Source organism: Carettochelys insculpta, chromosome 26 (assembly GCF_033958435.1).
Source record: "Carettochelys insculpta isolate YL-2023 chromosome 26, ASM3395843v1, whole genome shotgun sequence".
Classification (NCBI taxonomy): Eukaryota; Metazoa; Chordata; order Testudines; family Carettochelyidae; genus Carettochelys; species Carettochelys insculpta.
In genome coordinates this window covers 9,431,696-9,457,473 of record NC_134162.1, presented here as the reverse complement: position 1 = coordinate 9,457,473, position 25,778 = coordinate 9,431,696, and the positions used below count along the sequence as shown (strand labels likewise).

Genomic DNA, 25,778 nt, shown 5'->3' with positions numbered 1-25,778 from the left:
TTTTTTTTAAAGGTGGTTAAATTCCTGGAGCATAGGTCCATCAGTGGCTATTGGCAGATTAATACTCATATCAGCAGTGCTCTCACTGCACCCTGGGAGAGACAGCTGGAGTTTCCATCTGATCTAATTTCATTAAAATACTCAACCCCTCCCCATTGTTTGCCATGGGCTTTAGTGACTGCAGGGCAGGAATGAGGAAGTGTAGTGCCCATAAGGCAGTATTGCAACCTACAGCTGCAAGTGGTGGTTACAGGCCAAGCTCGCTTTGTACTTGATGGCTTGTTCCCATACACCTTGGACCCCGAGGCTATTCATGTTCTCCTCCCGCCCCCTTTTCTTTCCTTGCCTGGGGACAGAAGCTGCTGGGAAAACTATGTGAGCAAAACAAGGTGGTGAGGGAGCAAGACAGGCTGGTGCAGCAGCTCCGAGCAGAGAAGGTAAGTGGCTCAGGCGGGTTCCTACCACGCTGTGGGCACTGGGTGCACAGGCTAGTCTTACCTCCCATTGGCCAACGTTTTACTTGACCCGTGGCAGGTTGTAGCTGTTTCCAGGGATCCCTAAGCCATCCCCAGGGTGGGTGGATGGAGTACACCCTAGGCTGGGTATGGTGCCATCAGCTTTCAGTTCTGACCTGACTGCCATCATGGCAGTGGCTGAGTGTCTCTGATGATACAGTGACCCTGATAGGGCCTGGCAAGAGGGCGAGTGTTCTGCTCATGTTGCAGTTGAGGGATGGAAGCACAGAGAAAGTAGGAGACTTGCCTGAGGTCACAGGGAGACTGCAGTGGGGCTGGGGAATAAACCTGGATCTCCTGAGTCCCACACCAGGGCCTTAACCTCACAATGATCAACCTCCCTGCTTGCTGGCTCTTTGCAAGGGCTGGGCATTTCTGGCTGCCTGCAGCCTCATTCCCCTGGCCAGACTGATCTTCTCACAAGCAGAATTTGCCAGCCCGGGAGCATGGTGTCCCTCAAGACGTTTGCTGCAAAAATGGCCCTTTTGGAGGCCAGCATCCCTTCTCACCAAGGCCAAGTGCTTTGTGCATACAAGGGGAGGGAGGCAACGAAGGTTTAATTAATGTCTTATCCCTATGGTTAGGAAAGTCTTGAGAGCGCCCTGATGGGGACGCACCAGGAGATGGAGATGTTTGGGAGCCAGCCAGCCTACCCTGAGAAGCTGCTGCACAAGAAGGAATCCCTCCAAAATCAGCTGATCAACATCCGGGTGGAACTGTCTCAAGCCAGCACGGTAACATGTCCCTCTACCTGCCAGTCTGTGAGACTGCTGGGGACCCCTCCTCCTCCAAGCGTTGTCATGGGGACCCCGACTGGCTTAGTGCTCCAGTTTCCCCTGTACCCTGCCTGGTACCAATGACCTGGTAACAGCCAGGGGTCCTCTGATCACTAGCGGGGCCTTGCACTACGTTCGTGATTTTAGATGGAGCATGACACACTTAGGCACTTCTGAATTGTGGGGAGGATGGGATGCAAGAGCAAGCTGGTGTTTCCTGAGCTGTGTACCATGCAGTGCCTCATTGCAGCATCTCCCCCCAGCATAGATCCTGTCATCTGCATGCCACCCAGGTGGCTGGACAGCAAGAATGAACCTTGCTTAGCAGCAGGTGTCTGTTTCTCAGCAGCAGCATGAGCAGGGCGGATGCAGCCTGAGTTCTCCAGAGGAACTGCTTGGGCAGCCTGTCTTCTGCTTTGCATGAGGCTGGGGCTGGGAGTGCCATGGAGACCTGGCCTTGGAGCGGGAGAATGGCTCTGCCAACTCAGCCGACTGGGGATAAATCTCTTCTCCTCTTTCCTCTCCTTTAGTCCAGGCACTGCCTCTGTCTTTCCTTCATCATTAAAAGGAGGAGGGGGGCACATCCCATCACCTCACTGGGAACAGAGACATCTCAGACAGGAAAAAACAATATTAACCTCTGCAGCGCTGAGCCGGGTGTGTGTCAGGGACCAATATCTTGGGTTCCCACTTGCAGTTTGCGTGCCTTGCTTTCCTGCACTCCTGGTTCTCCTTCCAGCCCCAGACTCCTAGCACATTTACTGGTGCAACACAATCATCACCTGCTTCTCTCTGCTCCAAGCACAGGCCCTGCCAGCTCCAAAGTAACTCAGGATCGGAGATGGTAACAATTCCCTGCCTCCCCATGGTGTCATTTGACACCTGTCATTACACCCTACCTAACTCACTACTGCCACCAACTCTCCACTGATCTGGTGCCTCCGTACCTGCTGCTCCCTGAGAACAGAGCCCCCATACCCCTGACTCACGTCATTCACCGCCAGGCCTGGTATTTCCAACAGGCAGCAAAGACAAAGAGTAAGCCTGGCCTCAGAGGATTCAGCTTAGCACCCGCTAGGAGACGGTATGGAATCGGCCTTTGCTGACTGTGTCCTAGGTCCCTACTCGGACCCGTGCTACCATACACGTGCAAAGGCCCACCCGTCTCAGAAGCTCCTCTTTCTTCTGGGTGGGGATCAGTGTTCCCTGTAAGCTGAGTGCTTGGGTGCCCATCCAGGAGAGATTCAAGTGCTGCCCAGCTGATGAGCAGAGCGCCCACAGCCAGCAGCGTGTGTTTCTGTTGGAGGTGCACATCCACACATGCCTTGGTGCACTTCACCAAATTTATTCCGCCTATGGATGGAAAAGGGTTGAGGGAACTTTGGAGGTGATCTCTTCCTTAGCAGCCCATCCTGGCTCTAGCAGGCTGGTGAAGGCTTTGTGCTGAGCATTCCTCGTGCCCCCCATGAACCCAGACAGATGAACTGATTTCCTGACAGAAACATTTGCATATCCCCACAGGCCTTGGCCAACAGCACCGTAGAGTACGAGAACTTGGAGAGTGAGGTGTCAGCTCTGCATGATGATCTGTGGGAGCAGCTGAACTTGGACATCCAGGTGAGAGAATGGGATTGGGCCCCATCATGTGGAAAAGGCCATACAGCCATTCTAGAACACATGACCTGTTCACTAGGGCCTCATTGTGCTCTGGTGTAAATCAGGAGTCACTCCCATGATGTTGGTAGAGGTCTCCTCTACAACTGGTATAACTAAGAATAACTTCTAGCCTCAAGAGTCCCTCATTTGGAGGGTTTTTTGTTTTCGTTTCTGTGGGTTTTGGTCACAACTTCAGGACCTGCTTTCAGAAACTTGCTTTTGCCAAAATAAGCATGTTTGGGCATCTAATTTCTGTGCACAATCACCATGACTGCACAAGCAGCCACACTAATTGTGCAGCAAATGTCCAGTTAAGTGCACAAGTGGGGGTGAAAATAGTGGTATTATACATGCAAGCTCAGTAACTGCCTGTGCAAATATCAGAGGCAAACACATGCATTGTTTATGAGCAGTACTTTGCACACCAGGTCTGAAAATGCAGGGTCAAATTCTGAGGAACCAAGGGAGGAAATCCAGAGTCATTCCACTGAATTCAATATTCATTACTCCATTTTTATACTATGTAACGTTGCACAGAATTTGACCCACCGGTCTTCCGGTGACTCGGAATTGACTCGTGACATGGGAATAGATACTCAAGCTGGGATCTGCCCAAGCAGGCTCAAAGCACAACCCATCCAAACCTCCCCAGTGAAGGAACCTTGTCAGTCATCCTAGACTAAACCCTGATCCTTTAAAAACTGAGCTTGAGAGATCTAGAACCCTGGCTCTGCCTGTCCGTGCTTCATCTTTGCCTCTGTGTTACGCAAGCACTGCCTCTTTCAGAATGCAAATGTTGCTCCGTCTCCTGTTTTTTAAATGGCGCTCAGTCATAATGCAACCCTTTGGGAATTACTTCTTATGTTCCATAATATATTTATTGGGGGGTCTGTCTGCTTCAGGGATGGGGCTAAGGTAAACTGGGTAAAAACACTCTTCTCTGTGAGGTAGAAATGGCCGTGCGGTGACACTTCAGCAGAGCACCATGCTAATATTACCCAGCCCGTCTTTGCAGCTGCCCTGCCAGGTGAGCTGTGATATCCTGGTGTGACTGAGGGGAAAGCCGGGCACAGCAAAGACCCAACCTGCTGGAGATTGCTGAGCTCAGGAGTTCTGAGTGTCCTGTGCTCCCACCAGTAGGTGGCACTTCCCCCCTGCTCTTATTAATACGCTGCTCTTGGAAAAGGTCCAGTGTTATTTAGTACCAGAGACGAATGCACAGGATAACTGTCACCTGCTGCTATAGAGAAGCCCTAGCAGCAGCATGGTGACATCGGAGCAAGATAAACATTGGAGGGGAGGGAAATCACCAATGCATTTGGGCACCTAACTCCCCTGGGCATCTGCAGAGAACTTCAGGTGCCTAAATGCGTTTGTGGATCCCACCCTAGCTCCTTGTTTTCCAAGCGGGTGACCAATTCTGACCACACGTTCTCTTTCAGGCCCCTTCTGTCTGTGACATGAGACCGGGGGGCGGGGAGGTTGGTAATCTTGCCCTGGCCTGGCCTGTCAGTGTGGTGAATGAGCTGTGCTCCAGGCATGCTGGGGCCAGCTTGCCCTGTAAAGTCCTTTGTTATCCAATCCTCGGTCACGCCACCTTTCAGTGATGCCTGCAGGTCTCTCTCCTTCCTCAGACCCCGGCCCCGTAGTGGCATGGGGCATTCTCTCTGGGCAGGCACAGAGCAAAGGTCTCATGGTTAGTGGAGCCATCGCGGGCACAGAATGGGAGGAGGGGCCTGGCTCACACCCCCCGGAAAGGGCAGGGCCCGGGTGAAAGGGAGCAGGCCTAGGGCACGGTGCTGGGCCCCTCTCGTCCCTCACAGCCATGCAGAGTGGCACTACCACAGCACTTCAGAGGGGCCCAGAGTGCCAGCCACCGCCATTGTTGAAACACCTGGCCCTGGAGCAACTGCCCCTTTGCCCCTGTCAGCAGGGCTGGGCTGGGCTGGAGGAGGAACTGGGTATTTTTACTGCCAGGGGCTGAGGACAGACACAGGATAAGTCAGGCCTGGCCTATGCCCAGCACATGGGTCACCAAGCTACTTTGTTCAGGGGTGTAAAAAATTCGCACAGAGGTTGTTAAGCCAACCTAAGCCCTGTATAGACGCCAAAGACAAATTTCACCGGCTGCCTCTTCTCAGAGGGGTAGGTTAACTCCGGTCACAGGAAAACCTCCATCGGAGCAAGCATCCACAGTCCTCCGGCACAGCGGCAGCTCCACAGCCAGGCCGGTGCCGCAGCAGTCACGCAGACATCACCTCGGAGGGCAGGTAGGCTGGGCTGTCCAGCACGCCTGTGGTTTGGCAGGGGTTGGCAGTGGCGCCCGCCAGCTGCTCTGACTCTCCGCCCCTTGGTCCTTCCAGAACGAGATGCTCAATCGGCAGATCCAGAAGGAGATCTGGCGGATCCAGGACGTGATGGAGGGGCTGAGGAAGAACAACCCCTCCCGGGGCACGGACACTGCCAAACACAGAGGTGAGTGCAGACTCCTCCCAGCCCAGCCAGGCCTGGCCACTCCATCCCTGTTCTTGGCTTTAGAGTTGGCGGCTGCTGGCCACACAGGTGTCTCTGTGTCCTCCTTCCTGTCGTCCTCTCCCGACACGGTCATGCTGCTTCGTAGGTGTTGGCCCAGAATGTCACGTGCCCCATGTGCTTGGCGGCATGTCAGGCCGGGTCCTGGCTAAGTGACTGTGTCGCTGTCCTGTGGCTGCAGCCCACAGAAGGGGGGAGCCCTAAGGCTAACCTGGGTCATGGAGAATCCCAGCTAGTGAGGCTCTGGGATTTGCTATGGAGCAAAAGGATGAGGGTTGCAGCCTCAGGGCTGTGTTAAGTACAGTCCTGCAGGCAGCCATTGTCCCTGCAGTGGGCAGACAGGGTCCCACCCCTAGTTCCAGCACTGCACATGCACCTGGTCCTTCTGGACGCCCCAGCTGGTTCTCCAGACACCACCACCCCCGCCCCCAGCTTCTTCTGCCACAAAGCATCTGCTGCGTGTGCCGCTGCCTGGCTCCAGCCTGCTCTGACTAACTCCTGAGGGGCAGACCCTGTATTGACACCTGCACTAGCAATGGCCAGACACCCCTGGCCTCTGGCATCGAATGCAACACATGGCACTGAAGGAGCAGCTATTGGAGCCGCAGCTCAGACTCCCCAGGCCCTGGTTCCTTGTCCCGTCCCAGCTGTGCCAGCTCTGCTGGCTCCAGGGGAGGTTGCCACATGTTCACTTCCACTCTCTCGTTTCTCCGCAGTCGTCGCTGGCCCCTCGGGAACGTACAGCTCCAATAGCCCTGCTAGTCCCTTGAGCTCTGCCAGCCTCACCAGCCCGCTCAGCCCTTTCTCCCTCGTGTCGGGCTCCCAGAGCTCGCCCGCCAAGCAAGGCACCGGCGAGGTGAGTGGGGCTGCCGTTGCATGGGGCGAGGCTATGGACCCCTGGGCAGGGAGCACCTGTCCTTCTTCTCCCATGGAGCATCTCTTTGCACCAGCAGGTGGCACTTCTGGCTTTCCCGTCCCGTGGCTCTGGAGAACAGCATGCGCTGGGGCTTCTGACTAGGGCTGGAGTCAGTCAGCATGAGTTACTGCCAAAGGGGAGGTGGGTTGGGACTTGGGGCTTTGGTTCAGCCCATTGGGAAGATGGAGGGATATACACATGTGGGGTGTAGATGACCACAGATGCCCTGAAGTCCTGGGACATGGAGAAGCAGGGTTTGGGGTCAGCCCACTGTAACAGCACAGCCACTTGCAGACTTTGGTCTGAGGGCTGAGCTCCCACTTGGAACAGCACCAAAGAGGATGGATGAGGCCTGGGCTCGGGCCAAGCTCTAGCGATCCTCAGAGTGGCATGAAACTCCTTGGTTTCCCTTCGCCAGGGTTTTCCTAGCCACTCCTGCTCTCTGAGCCGGGCTTTTGTTGAGACCAGCAGAGAAAGCCAGGACCGTGCCCAGGTGCCATGGTGCTGGGCACGTTGGATGTTCTCTAGCCGGGCCAGGAGAAATGCAAAGTGAGGCAGCCAGTTGTGTTAGTTTGGTGGGCGCTCCACAGTCACAGCTGGCTGCCCAGCTGGTACCAAAGAGTCACTGGGAAGCTGAAGCAAAGGGCAAAGCCCGCCCTTCAAGAAAGGGGGGTGATGGCCAGGGCTGGGCGGGTGGGCCACTGTGTCCTTTTCCTGAGCAGGGTGCGTTTCCAGCAGCACGTGGGGTTACACTGCCTGGCTCCCATTGGACACACAGGTAAACGGTCCCCTGCTGAGAGCTAGGGTTTGCTGGGTGTGCCCTAGGCTGGAGGGGAGAGTTGGAATTGTTGGGTCCTACAGCAAATGCTCAGCTTGCAGGCAGGACCAGCTGTTCTGGGTGGGCTCCAGCTGCCCTCACCCACGCTTAGAGCCTCTGTTTGTCTGTCCCTTGCTAACTTTCTTTTCCTTCCTGTTCTCTCAGTTTCCCTGCTGTTGCGCCTAACACTTTGGCTTCCTCTCTGCCCCAGGAACCAGGCCCACCTCGACCTCCCCTTCCCAAATCATACGTCCCTCTGGAGTCTCCTCCGACTGTTCCTCCGCTCCCTAGTGAGAGTCGCTTCTGGCCATACCCTAACTCGCCTTCCTGGCAGCCAATTGGCGAGGTGAAGAGGGGACAGGTATCCAAGCACCTCCGGAGCGGAGCTCTGCACCAATGGCATGCAGTGATCCCACCCCCCAGGAACCAGAGTCAGCTAGCAGGAGAGCCCTGGGGATAAAGAGGGAGGATGCACAGCAGAAGTGACCCCTCTCTCTCTAGCTGCAGACAATGGGGAGGTACAGGGAGCAAGCTGCCCGTTGGGTGTTGCATAGCATCAGTGTTCCCTGTAAGCTGTGCACTTGTGCGGCTGGTCAGCAGAGATTCAGGTGATGCCCAGCTGATTAGCAGTGCACTCACAACCACCCACAGCCTGTGTTTCGAGTGGTGGTGCACATTTGCACATGCCTTGGTGCACATAAAATTGTTCTGCACATGGATGGAAAAAATCCACCCAGGGTTTTAAAAATTAGTGGGAGCATTGCTTGGTGCAATGAATGTCCATGGCCAGGCTGGAGAAGGATTGGCGAGGGCAGTGGCTGTCAAAGAAACAGGCTGTGCCTGAGCCCTTTCTGCAGCCAGGCCCAGTCACCCAGGAAACACCTGTGCTTAATTCTAGATTCATGCAGGATTCTAAAGTGGGCGTTCTAGCCAGAATCCCTTCCCCTTTGCAGAAGTTAGTGAACTCGGCCGTCTTAATTGCTTATTGGCAGCCAAGATGGCCTGATGAGTTGGGCACTGGTCCGGACCAAGGTTCTGTTCCCAGCTGTGCCACTCGTCATGGGCGAGTTGCTGCCTCACTTTGTGCCTCAGTTTCACCTTCTGCCCAATGAGGCACATGACGCCCTCCTTTGAGATTAGCGCAGCTAAAGTATTCTTATTGTCCATGGTCTGTGAACCTTGCCCAAAGACTGCCCTCAGGTCTGCGTCTGGCAAACCGCTGTTGGGCCCATTTGAACTGGGTGAGGGATCTCCAAAGACAAGTGCTGTGAAACACCTGACAACCAGCCTCATCTCCATGTGGAGAAAGGGTTACTGGGCCAGCCCCGGGGAGGCTGTGAAAGCCAGGATGCAGGGATGCAACCATTATGGACCCACCATGCAGGGGACAGAGCATTTCAGAGCCTTCTTCTGGCCTCACTGTGGTTCTTCCTTTGGCCAGTGAAAGGCCTTGAATAGCTGATGGACTTCCAGTTGACATCGGAAGGAGAGGAGACCCAAATGTGCAGCCTCACAGCTGAGCAGCCTGGTTCCTGTTTTGCTTTTGGCTTCTGTTCTCTCTCTGGCTTTCCTTACTCCAGCCTGGGATAATTGTACTTCCCATTGTTGCCAGCAAACAGGTGTTGGGCTGTAACAAGCTAACTGTCCAGAGCCTGGTTCTGATCTCACGCCAACAGACCTGCACTAATTTCAGTTGTGTCACTTCTGATTCCCACCCACATGAGTGCACAAGTAGGCCTGTAAATTCCTGGTCTTTGGTAGATTCAGCTGTGTCTTCTCTTGTCTGTGAGGTCCTGGAGAGCTCTCACCATTTTAGATTAAAGGGGCTAAAACGTGAATACTTAACTCCTGCAAAAAAGCACAAGAATTCATGCAGCTAAGTGACCTCACCCATGCAAAATACATGCTAGTGGGTGCGGATGGATACTTGGGCATGCAAAACAGTGCACATCAGGCCCATATGTGGGGGTGTGTAAAGGATGCAAACGCACCCCCCCATGTTCAGTCTCTCCCCCTTCCTCCCTGCTGCACTGTGCAGGGCATGATAGCAGAACCCAAGGAACCCTGGATGCTGTGGTTCCTTCGCCAGCTCCCTGCCTAGAGAACTGGCCCTGGAGCAGGGAAAGGACTCCATTTCCCAGCATGTCCTTGGCCACTAGCAACAGGTGAGGGAGGGGATGAAGGAATATTATTTTTCACTTACGATATTGCAGCAAGATCCCAGAAGGTAATTTCTGTAAAACCTTTATTACCCTATAACTTTTTAGTATGTTATAAGAAAATTATTTTACCAATCACTGTTTCCTTCACATTTTTCTTTAACCTCTCTTTTGCATGCACATTTCACAACTAATTTGAACTTTATATTTAAATAAACTGTGGTCCATGGAAATCGGTGGGAACCTTTCCATTGACTTCACAGGGCTTTGGGTCAGATCCCAGGAGAGGAAATCCACATTCCCCAACCCAAAAGAAAAACAGCAGCAGGTCTCGCCACAGGGCAAGTGTGTCTTGTATTTGTTTCACAAGATGAGCAAAACATCCTGCACCAATTAGTTAGCCAATGATGCTGCTGAAACACAGGGCAAAGCCAGAACAAGTGACCTTGGTTGACCCTAGCTCCAGCCTGTGAAAACGGATGTTCTAGATCATGCCTGGTCCTAGCTCTGCAGCTCAGAAGCAGCCTGGGTTTTGTTTTCCTTGTTGCCTGTGGCAGGGAAGGGGCGCGGGGGTGGTCTTTGATCAAAAGGAAAACCTGGCTAGATGCTCCTCGCAGTTGCCATTTTGTGTGTGTCTGTGCGTCTTCCTGGTGCATGTGTCCTCTCTGTCAGCTGTCCCCCTGGCTAATGAGTGGCAGAGGTCCAAAGACAGAGGATGCCCTGCTGGCGGCTTTTCCTGGACAGGTCGGGTGCTCACCAGCATACCCCCTTTTTCTCCGCAGTCCAAGTCCAGCTTCGAGCACAATAAGAGAGATGCTCATCGGAGCTCTGGCCCCCTACCAGCCATGGAGGTTGGCTTAGTGCAAACAAGGCAAGAGCAGGAGGCTGAGAAGCAAACAGCTCTCAACAAAGGTATCCTCCCCCGCTCCCCACTCCTGCGCCATCTCAGCGAAGGTCTGCTCCTCTTCCGCTCATTAAGTCCAAGCAGGGGAGATCAGGGCTGGAGGCACCAGAATCTCAGGGTGACCCCAGAAGGAGGCTTCGGGTGGGCAGAATTTCTCTACCAATATCCAGGCAGGGCAGATTTTAAGAGGGTGCAGTGAGCCATCTGCTTGTGCCCTATGGAGAACGCTACTGGGAGGGTTGGAAGGAGGTGGAAGGAAGTCCTGCTATCACTTCCTCCTACCTTTCTGGAGAGAGGCTATCGCATCCTGCAGCATCTGGGAGTCAGGGTCTTGTCAGGCCCTCTAATGCCAACATCCGCCCAAGTTAGGTGATTGTCCTGCAGGGGGACTAGGAGACTCTGTGCCACCCCCTGCCTGGCAGGGGCTCTTCAGAGCATTAACACAGCAGCCCTTCCTCAGCACGCTCCATCTGCAGCACACAATATGATTGCATTGGTCTAATAATCCCAGCAGGCAGCTGGCAGACAGGACTCCCGGGTTCGGGTTCCGGCTCTGTACTGGATGGTGGTGTTGCTTTGGGGTGAGGTCACATTCCCACTCTGTCTGTCAGTTTCCCCTCTGTAAAAGGGGGTTCATAATGTTCTCATGGGATTCTGGGGCTGTGAGAAAGGAGCGAGGGACGGGCCACGTGTCTGGCCGAATTCCCAGAGCTGAATGAACTGACAGCATTCCCCTGAATAGCACAGAGATATGCAGCCGGCCCCTGGGACCAGCCCTGTGAGCACGCCCTGCATGCCCCGCGCAGGGAAAGGGCAAGGAGCAGTGAACCACCCGGGCAACCGGCAGCTCAGGGCTGCTCTTCTCCTGTCCCAAACTGGCATGGAGCCCTGGAGCCACCCCCTGGGCCTGCAGTGCCGGGGGCAGCCAGCTGCTTTGAGGCTCAGACGTTTTCCTCCTGCTCTGCTTTCCCCCAGTGGGCATCGTTCCCCCAAGGACCAAGTCTCCCACTGATGAGGATTCGGCGCCTGCTTCGGGTGTGATCAGGAGGAGCACCAGTGCTGTTTCCAATGGCCTGAGCTCCCAGGTAGGCTGCAGCTCTCTGCCTTGCCTGGCGCGAGGGATCCCCAGGTGGAGTGCAGGGCCGAGCGGGAGGCAGAAGGGCTGCAGGCGTGTGGGTCAGGGCTGTGCTAGCGCAGCTGGGATGGGCTGTGGGGCGGCAGCACTAGTGCAGAGGGGGAAGGGACTGGGATAAGCTGCAGGGAGCCCAATGACCTGCCTGGCTTTGCAGCCCGTTTGCCAAGCGTCCCTGGAGCTGTGAGGAGATGGGGCTGGGGCAGGAGCCGGCGTCGGTCTGAGCTGTGTGGACACGAGGACGTGGCACCTGAGGCAAAGGAAGAGCCGCGTGTGCAGCACCTCCAGTCTCACTAACCAGATAACGCCCACCTCCCCTGCGAGGCCTGGGAATCCTCCCCCAGGCCCCTAACGCAGTCTGAATGTCTGCGTCAAATTCAGGGTCTGTGCCTGCCTGTCTGCCCCACAGCCGAGGGGGTGCTCTCTCCGGACCAGCCCTACCAGCGCACGCGGCTCTGCCAGGACTGCTCAGTCTCAACCCCAGCCCCCTGCTAGCCCCGCCTTGCGCCCCACCGTTGCTCTGTGCTGCTGATGTTCCTCAGGCCAGACCTGCAGCCCCCATGTTCTCCCCATCCCGGGCTTCCCAGGACCTGCAGCTGTGGTGCTGGTTGTCTCACATAGGCTATGTCTACACGTGAAGCCTACATCGAAGTAGCCTATTTCGATGTGGTGACATCGAAATAGGCTATTTCGATGAATAACGTCTACATGTCCTTCAGGGCTGGCAATGTTGATGTTCAACTTCGACGTTGCGCAGCACCACATCGAAATAGGCGCAGCGAGGGAACGTCTACACGCCAAAGTAGCACACATCGAAATAAGGGTGCCAGGCACAGCTGCAGACAGGGTCACAGGGCGGACTCAACAGCAAGCCGCTCCCTTAAAGGGCCCCTCCCAGACACATTTGCACTAAACAACACAAGATACACAGAGCCTACAACTGGTTGCAGACCCTGTGCCTGCAGCATGGATCTCCAGCTGCCGCAGCAGCAGCCAGAAGCCCTGGGCTAAGGGCTGCTGCCCACGGTGACCATAGAGCCCCGCAGGGGCTGGAGAGAGAGCGTCTCTCAACCCCCCAGCTGATGGCCGCCATGGAGGACCCGGCAATTTCGACGTTGCGGGACGCGGATCGTCTACACGGTCCCTACTTCGATGTTGAACGTCGAAGTAGTGCGCTATTCCGATCCCCTCATGAGGTTAGGGACTTCGGTGTCTCGCCGCCTAACGTCGAAGTTAACTTCGAAATAGCGCCCGACGCGTGTAGCCACGACGGGCGCTATTTCGAAGTTAGTGCCGCTACTTCGAAGTAGCGTGCACGTGTAGACACAGCTATAGAAGCCTGTCCCCTAGGCAGCAAGTGGTTAGCAGCAGCCTCATGACATGGGTGACCTGTGTCATGTCTGAGACCACGACTGGGGTCCTAGGGCTTGCACCAAGGTTAAAGACCCCTGTGTAACCGTGGGCCTTTGGGGACTCTCTCCAGGACAGGCCAAAGAGCGCTGTGTTTGCCAATGAGATGAAGCCAAAAATGAGCGTGGAGGAGCAGATCGACCGGATGAAGCGCCACCAAAGCGGATCCATGAAGGAAAAGAGGCGGAGTTTGCAGCTCCCCACCAGTCAGCAGCCAGATGCCCCCAGCGCCAAGGCACCCGCATCTTACAAAGTGGTAAGGACGTCCCCATGTCAGTCGATGGGTGGGGAATTTGCAGTTCTCCCAGGGGTCTTCCTCAAAGCAACATCGTGGTGACCCAGGGTGAGTCAGTTCCCTGTCCCATGCCTCAGTTCTCCCATCTGTATATTGGGGATAAAGATACTGTCTTCCTTTGAAAAGCAAGTTGAGCTGTACTGATGGGAAGCGCCGCAGCAGAGTAGATGGTATCATTATTACTAAGGCTGGGGCCTGCAGTGGGGGAGTAGTGAGATGTTTGGCCCAGGAAGAGGAGAGCTGATGGGGTGTGAGGGAAGCCCATGGTGAGGTGTTTGAAGGATGTATGAGGGAAATGGGGAAGAGCTTTCCAGGAAAGCAGGTGTGTGAGTCGCTCTGATGCGGTGGTGGTGGGCAGGGACGGACAGTCAGAAAAGACCCTGGGGCTTGTGGAGGCCTGAGCGGGGCAGGAGCCAGCGAGACAGAGTGGCCTTCTGGGAGCCAGCAGCGGCCCAAGACTCCTGGGACCACCTCATTCCAGGTGCGCCGACACCGCAGCACCCACGAGGTGGACATCTCTGACCTGGAGGCTGCACTGCGCACTGAGGACTCCGACAAAGTCTACGAGACACCGAGGGAGGAGATCGCCCGGCTGCGCAAGATGGAGCTGGAGCCACAGCACTACGATGTGGACATCAGTAAGGAGGTGAGGCCTGGTCGCAGGTGTGGCAGGAGGGCAGGTTGCTGTGGGCACCGTGCACACGGTGTGGGGGCACAGCATCTCAGAGACAGCGTGGGCACAGGGCAGAGGAGAGGGCATGGTGCCTGGGCTGGAGGTACAGGTCGTTCTGGCATTTGTGATGCTCAGGGACTTGAGCCTGGGACTGGGAGCGGGCGCAGACACAAGGGCTGGGCAGAGGAGGATGCAGTGTAGGTGAGTGTCATGTAGGATCTAGACCGGGGGTGGATGTCGTGCTGGTTCTGGATTACAGAGAGGTGCTAGAGCAGGAACAGGTGAGATATGGGTCCTAGAGCAGGTTGTGTGAGCCCTGAAGGAGGGAGCTGGGTGCTAGAGCAGGGACAGGTGATATCTGGGTCCTAGAACAGGTTGTTTGAGCCCTGAAGCAGGGACAGGTAATATCTGGGCTCTAGAGCAGGCTGTGTGGGTGCTGGGGGAGGCACAGGTGATATTAGGGTTCTAGAGCAGGTGGTGTGAGCCATGGTGGATGGCTGGGTGCTGGAGAAGGGATGGGTACTCTCTATGGTGTGCTCCCCAATCCCCCAGAATCCTCAGTTGGCTGCAGATCCCTGGACTCAAGCCCTGCTTTTGCCTCCTGCTAGCTCTCCACCCCAGACAAGGTCCCCATTCCAGAGCGGTACATTGAGTTGGAACCGGACACCCCCCTGAGCCCTGAAGAGATGAAGGAGAAGCAGAAGAAAGTGGAAAGGATAAAGACTCTCATTGCCAAATCCAGGTAATGGCATTGCCCATTCCAGCCCTGGCTGTGCCATGTTGCCGCCCCCTCCGTCGTTCCCTCTCTCTGACCATCCACCATCCGCTACAGCTGTCGTGTGTCCCTTTGCGCACCTACCGATCCATTCACTCAGCTATTCATTCATGGAGCCTCCTGATTCATGTATTCATTCGCCCACTAACTCATTACATTACTCACCCAGCCAGCCACCCATCTGTCTACCAATCCACTCAGACATCCACCCACCTCCTCTCTATCCATTCATCTCCTCCAGCTATGCTTCTGCCCAATCACCCGGTCGTTCTGGCCCAGAGTACCCTGCGTGTATTAGGCCCTGTGAGTGTGCCCTGTATTTTAGGCCAGGCCGTTGCTGCAGCTGGCAGGGGGCACGGGGATGGTAACACCAGTCTCTCTCCGCCGCAGCTTGCAGAACGTGATTCCCCTAAGTGAAGGAGAGGTGGACACGCCGCAGGACCCAGAAACGCAGCTCCAGGAGCAGGAGAAGAGGATAGAGATATCCTGCACCTTGGCAACGGAAGCCTCCAGGCTGGGCCGCATGCTCTCTGGTAAGGCACTCAGGAGGCAATGAACTGCTGCCTCGTGGTAAAACATGACGCCCAGGAGCTGCCCGGGGCGCCTATGCCGAGAAGGGGCAAACCAGAGTGGGGGTAATAATGACATGGCCAGTGTGGGGTGTGTGCATGAGGCTAGATACAGAGAAAGGGCCTTTAGACATAAAATAGGCGCATAGCATGGGCAGGGCAGGGCCAGGGAGGGCTCAGGGCAGGGACACCTGCTGGTGCCTCTCTCATCCCTCTCTTGGATTCCCCTCACAAATCACCTCTGCGTGACAAAGCGATTTGTACCCAGGAAAGCCTATTCCCACATCTGTTAGTCTCTGAGGTGCCAGAGGACTCCTCACTGTTTTTGCAGATACAGACTAACATGGTGACCCCTCTAAGACTTGACTAGACTAGGATATGGCAACATATGTTGGACAGAGTGGGCTGGGTCAGTCTGTCTCTGGGAGCACCTGTTTTCCAGGATCTTCAGTGGGACTCTGGTGTTCTGCAGGGACTTTGAGCAGAAGCAGCTGAAGAAAGGGGCAGGTCTGTGGGGGAAATCCTATGAAAAATCTAACCCCTTTTTTCTATATTTTTTGTAAAACTTGCCCCCAGTAATCCGTCCTTTTCAGGTCAAACAGCTTTGTGCTGTCTTGCCCCAGCTCTAAGGCCAAGTACAAAAGGCCTGCGCCCTGGACAGGCAGTGTGTTGTGGGAGGCTGTTGTGGTGAGGGTTTACTGTGTCCCACGTCTGCATCCCTGCAGACAGACACTGCCAGCCAGCTTGGCCTTCGTTGAGGAGGATCCTAGCACGGAGCTCCCATGTGCTTGCTGGGGGGGTACCATTTGTATCTCTTTGTTGTTTCTGACCATGTTTCCTTCCTTTTTCTAGCCCCGTCCTGTAACCCTCTCTGGCTTCCTCTGGAAGTTGCTCCTTGCCTGGCTTCCATTGTCCCCTTGCCTGCTGCAGCACTGTGTTCACGTCCTTTTCCATTTCTCGTTTCCAGCTCAGTGTGCCACCCCGAGCCCTCCCACTTCCCCAGCTTCCCTGACTCCACCGACAAACCCCCTCTCGTCTGAGTCATCCCGGGTCGGCGACTGCAGTCATTTTATGCGTGTCTGAGCCATGAAGTAAGCACCTTTTATATTGTACTTCATCTCATCCTGCATACACCTCAGCCTCTGGGGGCGATAGCAGGAACCTCACTCAGAGTCGCCCCTTCCCATCATCCATTCATATGTGACTTCTCCCCGAGCTAACACTCTCTTCTGCCGTCTTAGCCCAGTCCCCTCCCATGGAGCAAGGGGCTTGGAACGCAGAACACCGATTGTCCAGGGCCTTCTTTTGAGTCCCTGCAGGAATCTCCACTAGGACAAACTGGAATAGCCCCACTGAAGTCAATGGAACTGCACGGCAGGGAGGATTGAGTTAAATCAAAGAGATTTTAATCACGATTTAAATCAACAAGTAGGAAGCCATGATTTTAAATAACCAATTTTAATCATTTAGTGATTTCCTTATTTTTATTTTCGGGGAGGAGTAGCTTGGTGGTTTGAGCATTGGCCTTGCTAAACCCAGGGTTGTGAGTTCAATCTTTGAGGAGGCCATTTAGGGATTGGGGCACATAGATGTCACAGATGGTCCTGCCAAGACAGCAGGGGACTGGACTAGATGACCTCCCAAGGTCCCTTCCAGTTCTAAGAGGGGTGTGTGTGTGTGTGTGATTCTCATTGGTGAGTACAATTTGGTGGTATTTTTTGCTAACTAGTGTTGGACCAGATGATACGTGTTTATTTAAGGGTTAGATTGCATAACATATATGTATTCAGACTTGGCTTTTATGATGGTTAGCAAATGGGGAATGATGCTTTTCTTATGTATTAGATAATCATTCATTTTTATACAATTCATGCCAAGCTCCATTTGGATGGAAATTAAAGTTCAGTTTAAAGAGCACAAAAACAAGACTTTAAATGTTTTTAGCAGTTAAATAAAAGTACCTGAAATGTGCTGAATACAGAAGAAAAAGTAAGTTTTATAAATCCAGTTTTAAATGTAAAACATGTTTTGATAAAGAAAGACGGGAGCCATCAACTGTAGTCCGTGAATAGCCCTGGCTGCCACTGGTCACCCTGCCCTTCATGATTTTAGGGCAATTTATCTGCTCTTCTCACTCTTCGTTTCAGTCAGAGCCTGGTGGAGGAGAGCAAACTTGCTTATTTCAGTTCCTACTAGGGTTCCTCAGCTTTGAACATATCAGTCATTTAACTGAACACACTAAAGCAAAGAAAATAACCTGTTTCTCCACCCACAGAAGAGGTTACTGTTGTCAAAAGCTAATTTTGCACTTCAGGTGTCAGCTGCTTTTCTGGTGACTTCCACCAGTTCAGTGACTGGACTTTCTCTAAAACTTTGGCAACAAATATGCACTGCTTGAATATTATATTTTTATTGATATTAAATTATTGTCTACCGTAAGTTTAGGCCCACGTGTAGGTTGTCATACATTTACTTTAAATTTTAAATACATTTATTTTTTACAAGAACAGTGTATTGAATTTATATTTTAAAAATTGATTTTTGAAATACATTTTTAAAAAATTATTGATTGTTCTCTGCTAGTGGAGGAGCTTGCTCCTATCCCCTCTTCAGCCCTATGACTTGTCTCCAGGATTTCCTTCTGGGTACAAACGAAAACCTGATGGTGTGGCCCACTTGTACTGAGGACTCAGTTACTTGAAATAATGCAGCCCAGCTGCATGGGAGTGCCTGGTGTCTGCCCATTTCAAGACTAAGTGGTCCTGGCTAAGCCATAACCATTCCTTATAGCTTACTTTGCCAATGCACTGAATGGAGTAAGCTCATGTTGTGGCCAAACTCTCACCTTTTTTAAATCCACTGTAAATCAGAAGTGACCGCAGTGGGAGTCAAGGGTGCAAATTGGAGGAGAAAATGGGCAAGAAAAATGACGCACCCAGCATGGAGAGAGACTGATTCCCTTCACTATGTAGACACAGCCATGTCAATAGCTGACTTTGAGAAGGATGACCAAAAACCAAGGAGACAGGATGAGCATAAGCTCCAGAAATGCTTTGCTTTGCTTTGATCAGACTGGGTGGGTCTCAGCGTGCGTCCTGTCGGGCACGCAACTCCAAGCTAGCGCTGACTTGTCAGCAGAGCGGCTACGGAATAAACGTCTTTGGACACTGAAATCTCCTGCCATCCCTAGCAGACAGCTGCCCAGGTAGGGACTCTGGCCCACAGGCAGGACAGCAAGCGGGGAGAGACCTGCTTGGTGGAGGGATAGCAGGGCCTGTCTTCCCTGGCTTTTAGCCACTGGGGGACCCGCAATGCCACTCACCCGTATCATAGATACAATATGTCCCAGTGCAGTGCGGTTTGCAGGGGACCGCGCCCCCTGGTGTGAATTAGGTGAAGCTGCTCCACGAGAGTTCCCACCTTGGGGTGTGATGCAGGGTCAGCTCTGCCGCACTTCCTGGCAGGTGGAGGGCCCAGGCTTCTCAGGGTACACCTACACAACCCGGCAGATCATCCAGGGGTCGATTTCACACACCTAGAGAGGAAGTGCAAAATCAAACTGTCAGGGGTCAACGTCAAGCCCTGTGCTCTTCCGTCTTGTGAGGGAGGTCAACAGTACAGTTCCTCCCGTCAACCTCCCTCAGTGCGAATGGCCAGATAAGTCGATCGTAGATATGGGAATTCCAGCTATGCCATTGTCATAACTGGAATTGAGTATCTGCAATCGACTTCAAGGTCTAGTGCAGACCTGCCCTGACTCATTCTCCTCTCCTCCCTGCAGCTCAAGCCCTGGCTGCTGTGAACGCAGTGAAGTTCCATGGAGCCACTTTTTAACCCACGAACTCGCGCGTCCCGCCTCAACTACCGAACCTTTCCTGGCTCATTGCTTTCGGTTCTCCCCAAGCCCCTTCCGCTCACCAGTGGTGAGCTCGTCCAGGACAAGGCTGTTGTGAGAAGGTGCCCACTGCCAGCAAGAGTGCGGGAGACTTCTCTCTGTGACCCCTGCCATTCCAGGAGGCAGTGCCATGGGGGGCGGGCTGCCATGCCCGTCAATCACTGCTAAAGCAGCAAAGGACATGCATGAAATCTGTTGCAGTGTGGGAGATGGCCTCTCTCCACGGCTGGCATAACTTCCGGGCAGAGATCTTCTGCAGCACAACACTCTGTTCTGTGGCTGGAATATCTCATCATGAAGATGGTGTTGCACTGGAAGCCGTGGGGCTTGCTTTCCACACTGAGATATTTGACTTGTGTCCAGAAGGGGCTTCTGCTTGGGGACCAAGCCATGGCTGCCGTTGGAGGTTGTCCTATCTCTCCACTGACGTGAGCAGCCCATCTGCATTCTCCATGCGCCTTCTCCAGGCCCCGGCTTGGAAACGCTGTTAGCAGCTTGAATCTCTGAAGCTCGCCACCTGCAAAACCCAGCACAGCCACACGCCTCCCCTCACGCCCATGAGCATCCAAGGGAAGGAAGGAGCAAGCATCTGGGATGGACAGATGGAAACGGGAGCCAGGGAAGGAAAAGGCTTCTGGGAGCAGTTAAGGGATCTGCAAAGCTGGCGGCATGTAGCTGTGTCTGTGAAATACTAGTGCTTCCCCTCCAGGGCTTAGGGTGGTGTGGGACAGCAAGTCTGTGCAATGTTTGTGGGCATGTAGCAAGGGTCTGAACGAGACAGCGGTCTGGGGCTAGAAGAGCCCAAGTGGCTGGTGTTGGTGACAAGGCGAAGAAGCCTTGATGCTTTCAGGAGGGATCGGTTTGCACGTGGGGATGATGAGGAGAAAGGCAAACAGGCGTAGGGATTTTTTTATTTTCTTGGGCCGCAGCAGGTTCTGGAGAGTACCAATCAGTGCCCTTCCTAAGAGTTTTGTTTTACACAGGGCAGTGTTCATTTCTTGCATTTGTATGTGGATGGGAGTGGGGTGGAAGAGAGGAGCTGGTAGCAGTGTGTACTCACATCCTTAAGTGTACACCCACGAATGTGTGCACACACTCAAGCTACAACTGGGCCTGTTACATAATGCTGGACTGGGCATAATGCTGGAGAAGTGACTGAGTGACCAGCACGCTCTCTCTCTGTCTACGGCATTCCAAGGGTGTGTCTCACCTGGGAGCAGAGTGCCCCATCTAACTCTTGGTTCCCAGTCTTGGATGGCCTGGAGGGGACCCTGAATGGCATTTCTTGCAGTGGTCTTGGCAGGAACCATGTCAGTTCTGTAGCTGTCTCTCTTGCTCTGTTTGAAGAGCACTGTTTTGCCCCCAAAGGGAGGGGACGCCAGCGCTGTGAGGCCCACGGGAATAGGAGCATAGCTGTGAGGGGGTCTAATCGCACTGCTTTCCAGATTCCCAGCCTCTAATGGACAGGACAAGGGAGAAACTTCCCCCAGGACTAGTCACTCCATAACCGCCTACTGCAGGGTTCTTGCATCTTCTGAAGCAGCTGCTGCTGGTGAGACAGGCTACGGCACTGCATGGCCACCTCCTCTGATCCGGTCTGGCAGCTCCTACATAGAAAACATTTCTGCTCCAGCATTTGGGAATAGGCTCTGTATCCATCGCTAACGTCTATGAGTCTCGCTCTATTTGCACATGGAACAGCACACTAGGAATTTACACTCGTAACTCACTGCACTGAGACAAGGACCGCTTTGAGGTTCTTTTCTCCTGCCAAGCTAGATTAGCTGCTCTGATGCTTGGGAATAACTGAGATCAGGTGTGAATGGCGCTGAGTCACTTCTGCACTGGCTTTGCTCCATGTTCTCTGGTCTTTCAATTCTTTCTGAGGCGTCTGCTCTTCCAGATGTGGCTTTGTTGTTTTCTTAGTACACTGAGGGAAGAATCGTCTATAGGAGGGGGAGAATTCGGGGCCGTGGAAGCGACATAGTTCAGAGAAGCATCTGAGAGGTTAGCTGCTCTTGTGATGCTTATCAGAACTGCCTTAGCCATTTGGGTTTGCAAAACCTAGCATTATTCAGCACATTGGCTTCCCAAATGGGAACTCACACGTGAGAAGGTCAGTTGGCTGTGGAAGCCTTCAGAGAACATCTACGATTTTAAGAAGGTGGCTGCAATTTCAGTGGTCTTCTCTGATTTGGCACCGAACTAACGTTCCCTTTAATCTTTTCCATCCACGAGTGGAATAAATTTTGCTGTGTGCACCCATGCATGTGCAAATGTGCACAACCTGGGGAAATGAAAGCCTAGCTGTGGGCACTCTACTAATCAGCTGGGTGGCCTTTGAATCTCTCCTGAGCGACTGCAAAAGTGCACAGCTGACAGGGGTCACTGCACCGGACCAAAGCCACGATGGTGGGACCTAGGCACTGCTGGAGATGGTGTCTTCTGGATAAGATGTAACACTGATAGCTCACTTCAAGTCGTGGTTTTGAGGAGGGAGGTTTCTTATGTCTTTATGAGTTGGTTTCCTTGTCCCTTCTCCAAATCAGGGCTGCATGCAAGTAGCAAATGTATTTTCCACCCATAGTGTGAATTTGCAAGTGCTCAGCTCCCACTTAGGCACCTAAACAAGGGCATAGATTTTAAAAGGACCCACACCCAGCAGTTCCCACTACAATATTGGTGAGCATGTCTAACTTGGAGGTTAAGTCTTTAGAAAATCAGGCCCAGTATTCACAAAAAATATAGAATACCCTTCTGAGGGGCGGGATGGAGGGTTCCCAGCAATATTATTTTTCTTGAATGGTCTATGAAAATAGTAGGATTTGAATTAAAATCTGAAATTCTATTTTGGTTTTCTGTGAGAATAGAATTTTAAAATGACTAAATCTGAAAGTGAGGCCTGTGCTCAAACACGAGACCCTTCTGAGTAGAACAGGGGCTTGTTTCTGCACTCCAAAATCTTCTTTCTTCGAGTGCAAAATTAGGATATGTGAAATAGCCCAGAGTAAGGACACTGACCTGAAATAGGAAAATTCCAAGTATCAAGCTTCCCCAGTGGAGGTGTGAATACCACGTGAGCCGTTTTGTCAAAAGCCCCTTTCCTGTGGATTTGCTAGAACAATTAGGTGCCCTGTTCTCACATTAGGCCATACTGGCCTTTTGCACCTGAGTGTGCTCTGTCTTTTACCTAGTGAAAATTAGGATTAACCCAATAGAACACAAACTAAATTCAGACCAGAGTGTAGAAGTGGGCAGTCAAAGGCTGTACTTTAGAGACGTTGTGTCTGCACTATGAGGGGGAAGAAAAATCTTGTCCTAACACTTAAAACTCAAGGCGGTAGTTCTGGAAGAAGCAATGCAATGGAGACACGCAATCAAGCTCGATCTGTTTCTTAGCTTCTTTTCGGCATCGGCCTGATAATGATTGTTGCTGAGAGTTCACGTCTCCAGCCGCAATCTAAAGAAGACTCAAGTGCCCAAGATTTCTGCTTCTTCCCAACCATGCCACTGGCCAAGTGAAGTGAGGTCTGGCTGCCTGTCTGATGGAGCTTGTGAATCTGATCTCCTTTCTCATTTGACAGTACACATAACAACCAAGGAAACGGAACCTCTCTGCCTCATGGAATTTAGTTAGCAGCTCTCTAAATTATCTGTCTGTCTAGCTTTAATCTTGGCAGGAAATAGAAATCTCCCCATTCCCTGTTGAATCAGATCTTTCTTTCTTTCTTTCTTTCTTCCCTCCCTCCAACATCCCTGGGGAAAAAAATAGTCCTGCTCCCATAATGGAATCTCCCAATTACTCATGAAGGTAGCTCTTTATTTTGATACACATGCCTTAATATATGTTTTGTGGAAATTATACATTTATATAATATATATGCATTTGTTTTTCTCTCCTTTTCTGGGGTACTGTTTTGTGTTATGCTCTTGCTCTCTGTCTCTGTGTCTCTTTCTCTGCTTGGCTGTTGGCATCAGCCTGCCAGAGATTTACAAAAGGAGATTTTTCGCCAGTTCATTAGAAAAAAAAAAAGACGTATTTAAATATACATATATATATTTTCTGCTTTTATTAAAAGCAAATTTATTTAAAATAAAATGTAAAAACTGTAAGTTTTGAGAAATGATGCATTTATTTCCATGTTCCTGAATAGGCAGTGCTCTGTGTAGGGCCAGGTCCTCAGCTGATGTAAATTGGTATAGTTCTTACCTCCTTGGGGAGAGGCTGATTTACAGATGCTGAAAATGTGGCCCACACGGCACAGTATATGAAGACATATAGGACTGTACCATATTGGGGATTGCAGAGGACATCTTGCCAGTACGCAGCTACAGTCATGGACCCCTGTGAATGTATGGGTTTTTTTTTTTAAGATGGAGTTCCAATGTTACGTTTCTACCTCCCTTTTGTTGTTGTGAATGGTTTCTCTTTGATGGGGTGACTAATGCAAAAGGCTCCCATTCACAAGCTCAGCTGCTAACCTCACCAACACACCCAAAGTGCACCTTTGAGGGCATAGGCCCCTGGGGGTGTCCTCAGTGCGTGGTGGCTGCATCTCTCTTGGCTGTGAATGTGTCCCCAGATGTAAAAGGCTGAACTGAGAAAAATGCAGTCAGTGCTGGGAGAAACCCTCAGAACCCAAGTGGGGTGCAGGAGCTGAGCCGAAGTAAAGGAGAAGGTGGTCATAAGGATTGTTTCTAAGGGCCCAATGAAAAACCCACTGATGTCAGTGGAAAGGCACCCCCTGACTTTACTGATCTTTGTGTCATGGATGGAACCAAGAGCTGACTTGAAGTTCCCACCAAAGTGTCCACCCAGTCTCCCACCACGAAGAGGGCTCTCCTGCATCTCAGCGGAGTTCCCTCTAATTTTTTCATTATGTAGGCAGAATAAATTTTGGCACGTGCAGCTCTGCATCACCAATAGACACACAGGCTGCCCACTGTAGGTGGTTGTGGGAGCTCTGCTGATCAGCTGGGTGGCACCTGACTCTCAGCTTCAACAGCACAGTTCCTAGAGGAGGGTGATGTGCTTTTAAAGGAAGCGGTGGAAGAGGAACGTAACCCCACTGCTAAGCACCCTTGAAAGACATAGGGATTCCTGCGAAGGACACAGGGAGCTCCTAAAATGAACCTTCCTGGCATTAATGCATGACCTAAGCAATGCAGAGGGGACATCAAGGAAAACTCCCCACTAAGCAAATAAAAAAACGGTGTGTCTGTGACCAATCTCCGCTACTGTCACGCTATGTGTTTCCAAGATTACAAGCTGTGATCTCTCGGTAGCGTGGCTGAGGGTCACAATATTGCAGTATTGTGCAACTGTATTTTTTTATTATTTTAATTGTATTTTGGTTAATTTTCATAACACCTTCATATACCAGCGACTCTTGTAAGAAAAACTGTTTGCATAAAAAAAAATCTATTTATGCACATTATTTTTGGGGAGTTGGGTTGGCAAAAGTTGATTTTTGCTAGAGTTAGACAAATAAAACTATCTAAGAAACAATGTAATGTTGGTGTCTTTTTTTTTTCTGTATAATAGTGACCTTAGGTGACAACTACTTTAACATTAGATCAAAGAAACCAAGGGTCAAATGGCTGTCACATTTCTGCAGCTTGAATTCTTCACACTAATCCAAGGGGGTTTTAATCTTCCCAGTAATTAAGTAAATGGTAGTTGGCTTTGTAATTTTCCCTGCAGCATTTGTTTTAGATGTAGCTATTAAATGATCCAGTCTCGCAAACGGAAAAACAATTGCATTTGTACCTTTCAAGTTTGTATAAAATAAAAATTGATGGTTTGTGAATAGATGATTTGTTGAGCTTGTCCTTCTTGCAACTATAACTAATTGATGGACATGCTTAGACATATTTAGGGGACCAGTTTTCAGAGATGCTGAGAATCTGCTGTTTTTGTTGGTGTTAACTTGAGCTCTGGGCATTGTATTATGGCTGCAACCGGTAACAATTTCTATTGTAAGCCCTTGTTTGAGTTGCTTATAGTTTTGCCAATTAACATTTTTCATAAGTGGGCGCTCCCAGTTGACCTTTTTTTCCTTAAAAAATCAGCTTAAATAGTGCAGCCGTTTCAAAGAACAAGGCTAGCAGGGAATACATTTCTTTGCCCATGTTAAATTTTTTTTTTCTGTAGCTCTAGCACCATCATGCTTTGAATGGAGGACTTGAAATTTGGGGTGCAGGTTGTCAGCATGTGGGGAATGTGCCTTTTTCCATCTGTGTGAAAATTCACCCAAATTTGGCCAAGTGAGGAACCTCTGAAAATCTCCATTCATACATGCTTAACAGAGAGAGTTTCGCAGCTAAATTCACCCTAAACTTCAAAGTAGGGCACTACTCCATTCCTGGGAATGGAATAAGGACTTCGAAGGTGGGCTCCCTACTTCTGAAGTAAGGGAAAATGTGTGTAGACTCTCTCTTGGCTACTTCGATGTAGTGCATAACTTGGAAGTTAGTTCCCAGTGTAGCCGCACCCTTAGGCTATGTCTACACGTGCACCCAACTTCGAAATAGCTTATTTCGATGTTGCGACATCGAAATAGGCTATTTCGATGAATAACGTCTACACGTCCTCCAGGGCTGGCAACGTCGATGTTCAACTTCGACGTTGCTCAGCCCAACATCGAAATAGGCACAGCGAGGGAACGTCTACACGCCAAAGTAGCACACATCGAAATAAGGGAGCCAGGCACAGCTGCAGACGGGGTCACGGGGCGGACTCAACAGCAAGTCA

The 25,778-nt window shown here is 51.8% G+C and overlaps 1 protein-coding gene across 15 annotated transcripts in view; it reads left to right on the top strand.

Moving 5' to 3' along the window:
• Window positions 1-24,533, top strand: part of PLEKHA6 (pleckstrin homology domain containing A6) — a 94,599-nt gene extending 70,066 nt beyond the window's left edge. For 12 of the 15 annotated variants that reach the window (XM_074977699.1, XM_074977692.1, XM_074977701.1 and 9 more), the window contains 14 exons: window positions 357-437; window positions 1,100-1,249; window positions 2,813-2,908; window positions 5,089-5,217; window positions 5,311-5,422; window positions 6,196-6,335; window positions 10,154-10,283; window positions 11,251-11,360; window positions 12,891-13,073; window positions 13,594-13,758; window positions 14,394-14,527; window positions 14,951-15,093; window positions 16,097-16,220; window positions 18,911-24,533. In XM_074977699.1, the coding sequence (XP_074833800.1) occupies window positions 357-437; window positions 1,100-1,249; window positions 2,813-2,908; window positions 5,089-5,217; window positions 5,311-5,422; window positions 6,196-6,335; window positions 10,154-10,283; window positions 11,251-11,360; window positions 12,891-13,073; window positions 13,594-13,758; window positions 14,394-14,527; window positions 14,951-15,093; window positions 16,097-16,212 (1,689 nt within the window). In that variant the 3' untranslated portion in view covers window positions 16,213-16,220; window positions 18,911-24,533. The remainder of the gene's footprint in view (window positions 1-356; window positions 438-1,099; window positions 1,250-2,812; window positions 2,909-5,088; window positions 5,218-5,310; window positions 5,423-6,195; window positions 6,336-10,153; window positions 10,284-11,250; window positions 11,361-12,890; window positions 13,074-13,593; window positions 13,759-14,393; window positions 14,528-14,950; window positions 15,094-16,096; window positions 16,221-18,910) is intronic. The other 3 variants (XM_074977693.1, XM_074977704.1, XM_074977703.1) reach the window with 1 other exon arrangement.
• The last annotated feature ends 1,245 nt before the right edge of the window (window positions 24,534-25,778 follow it).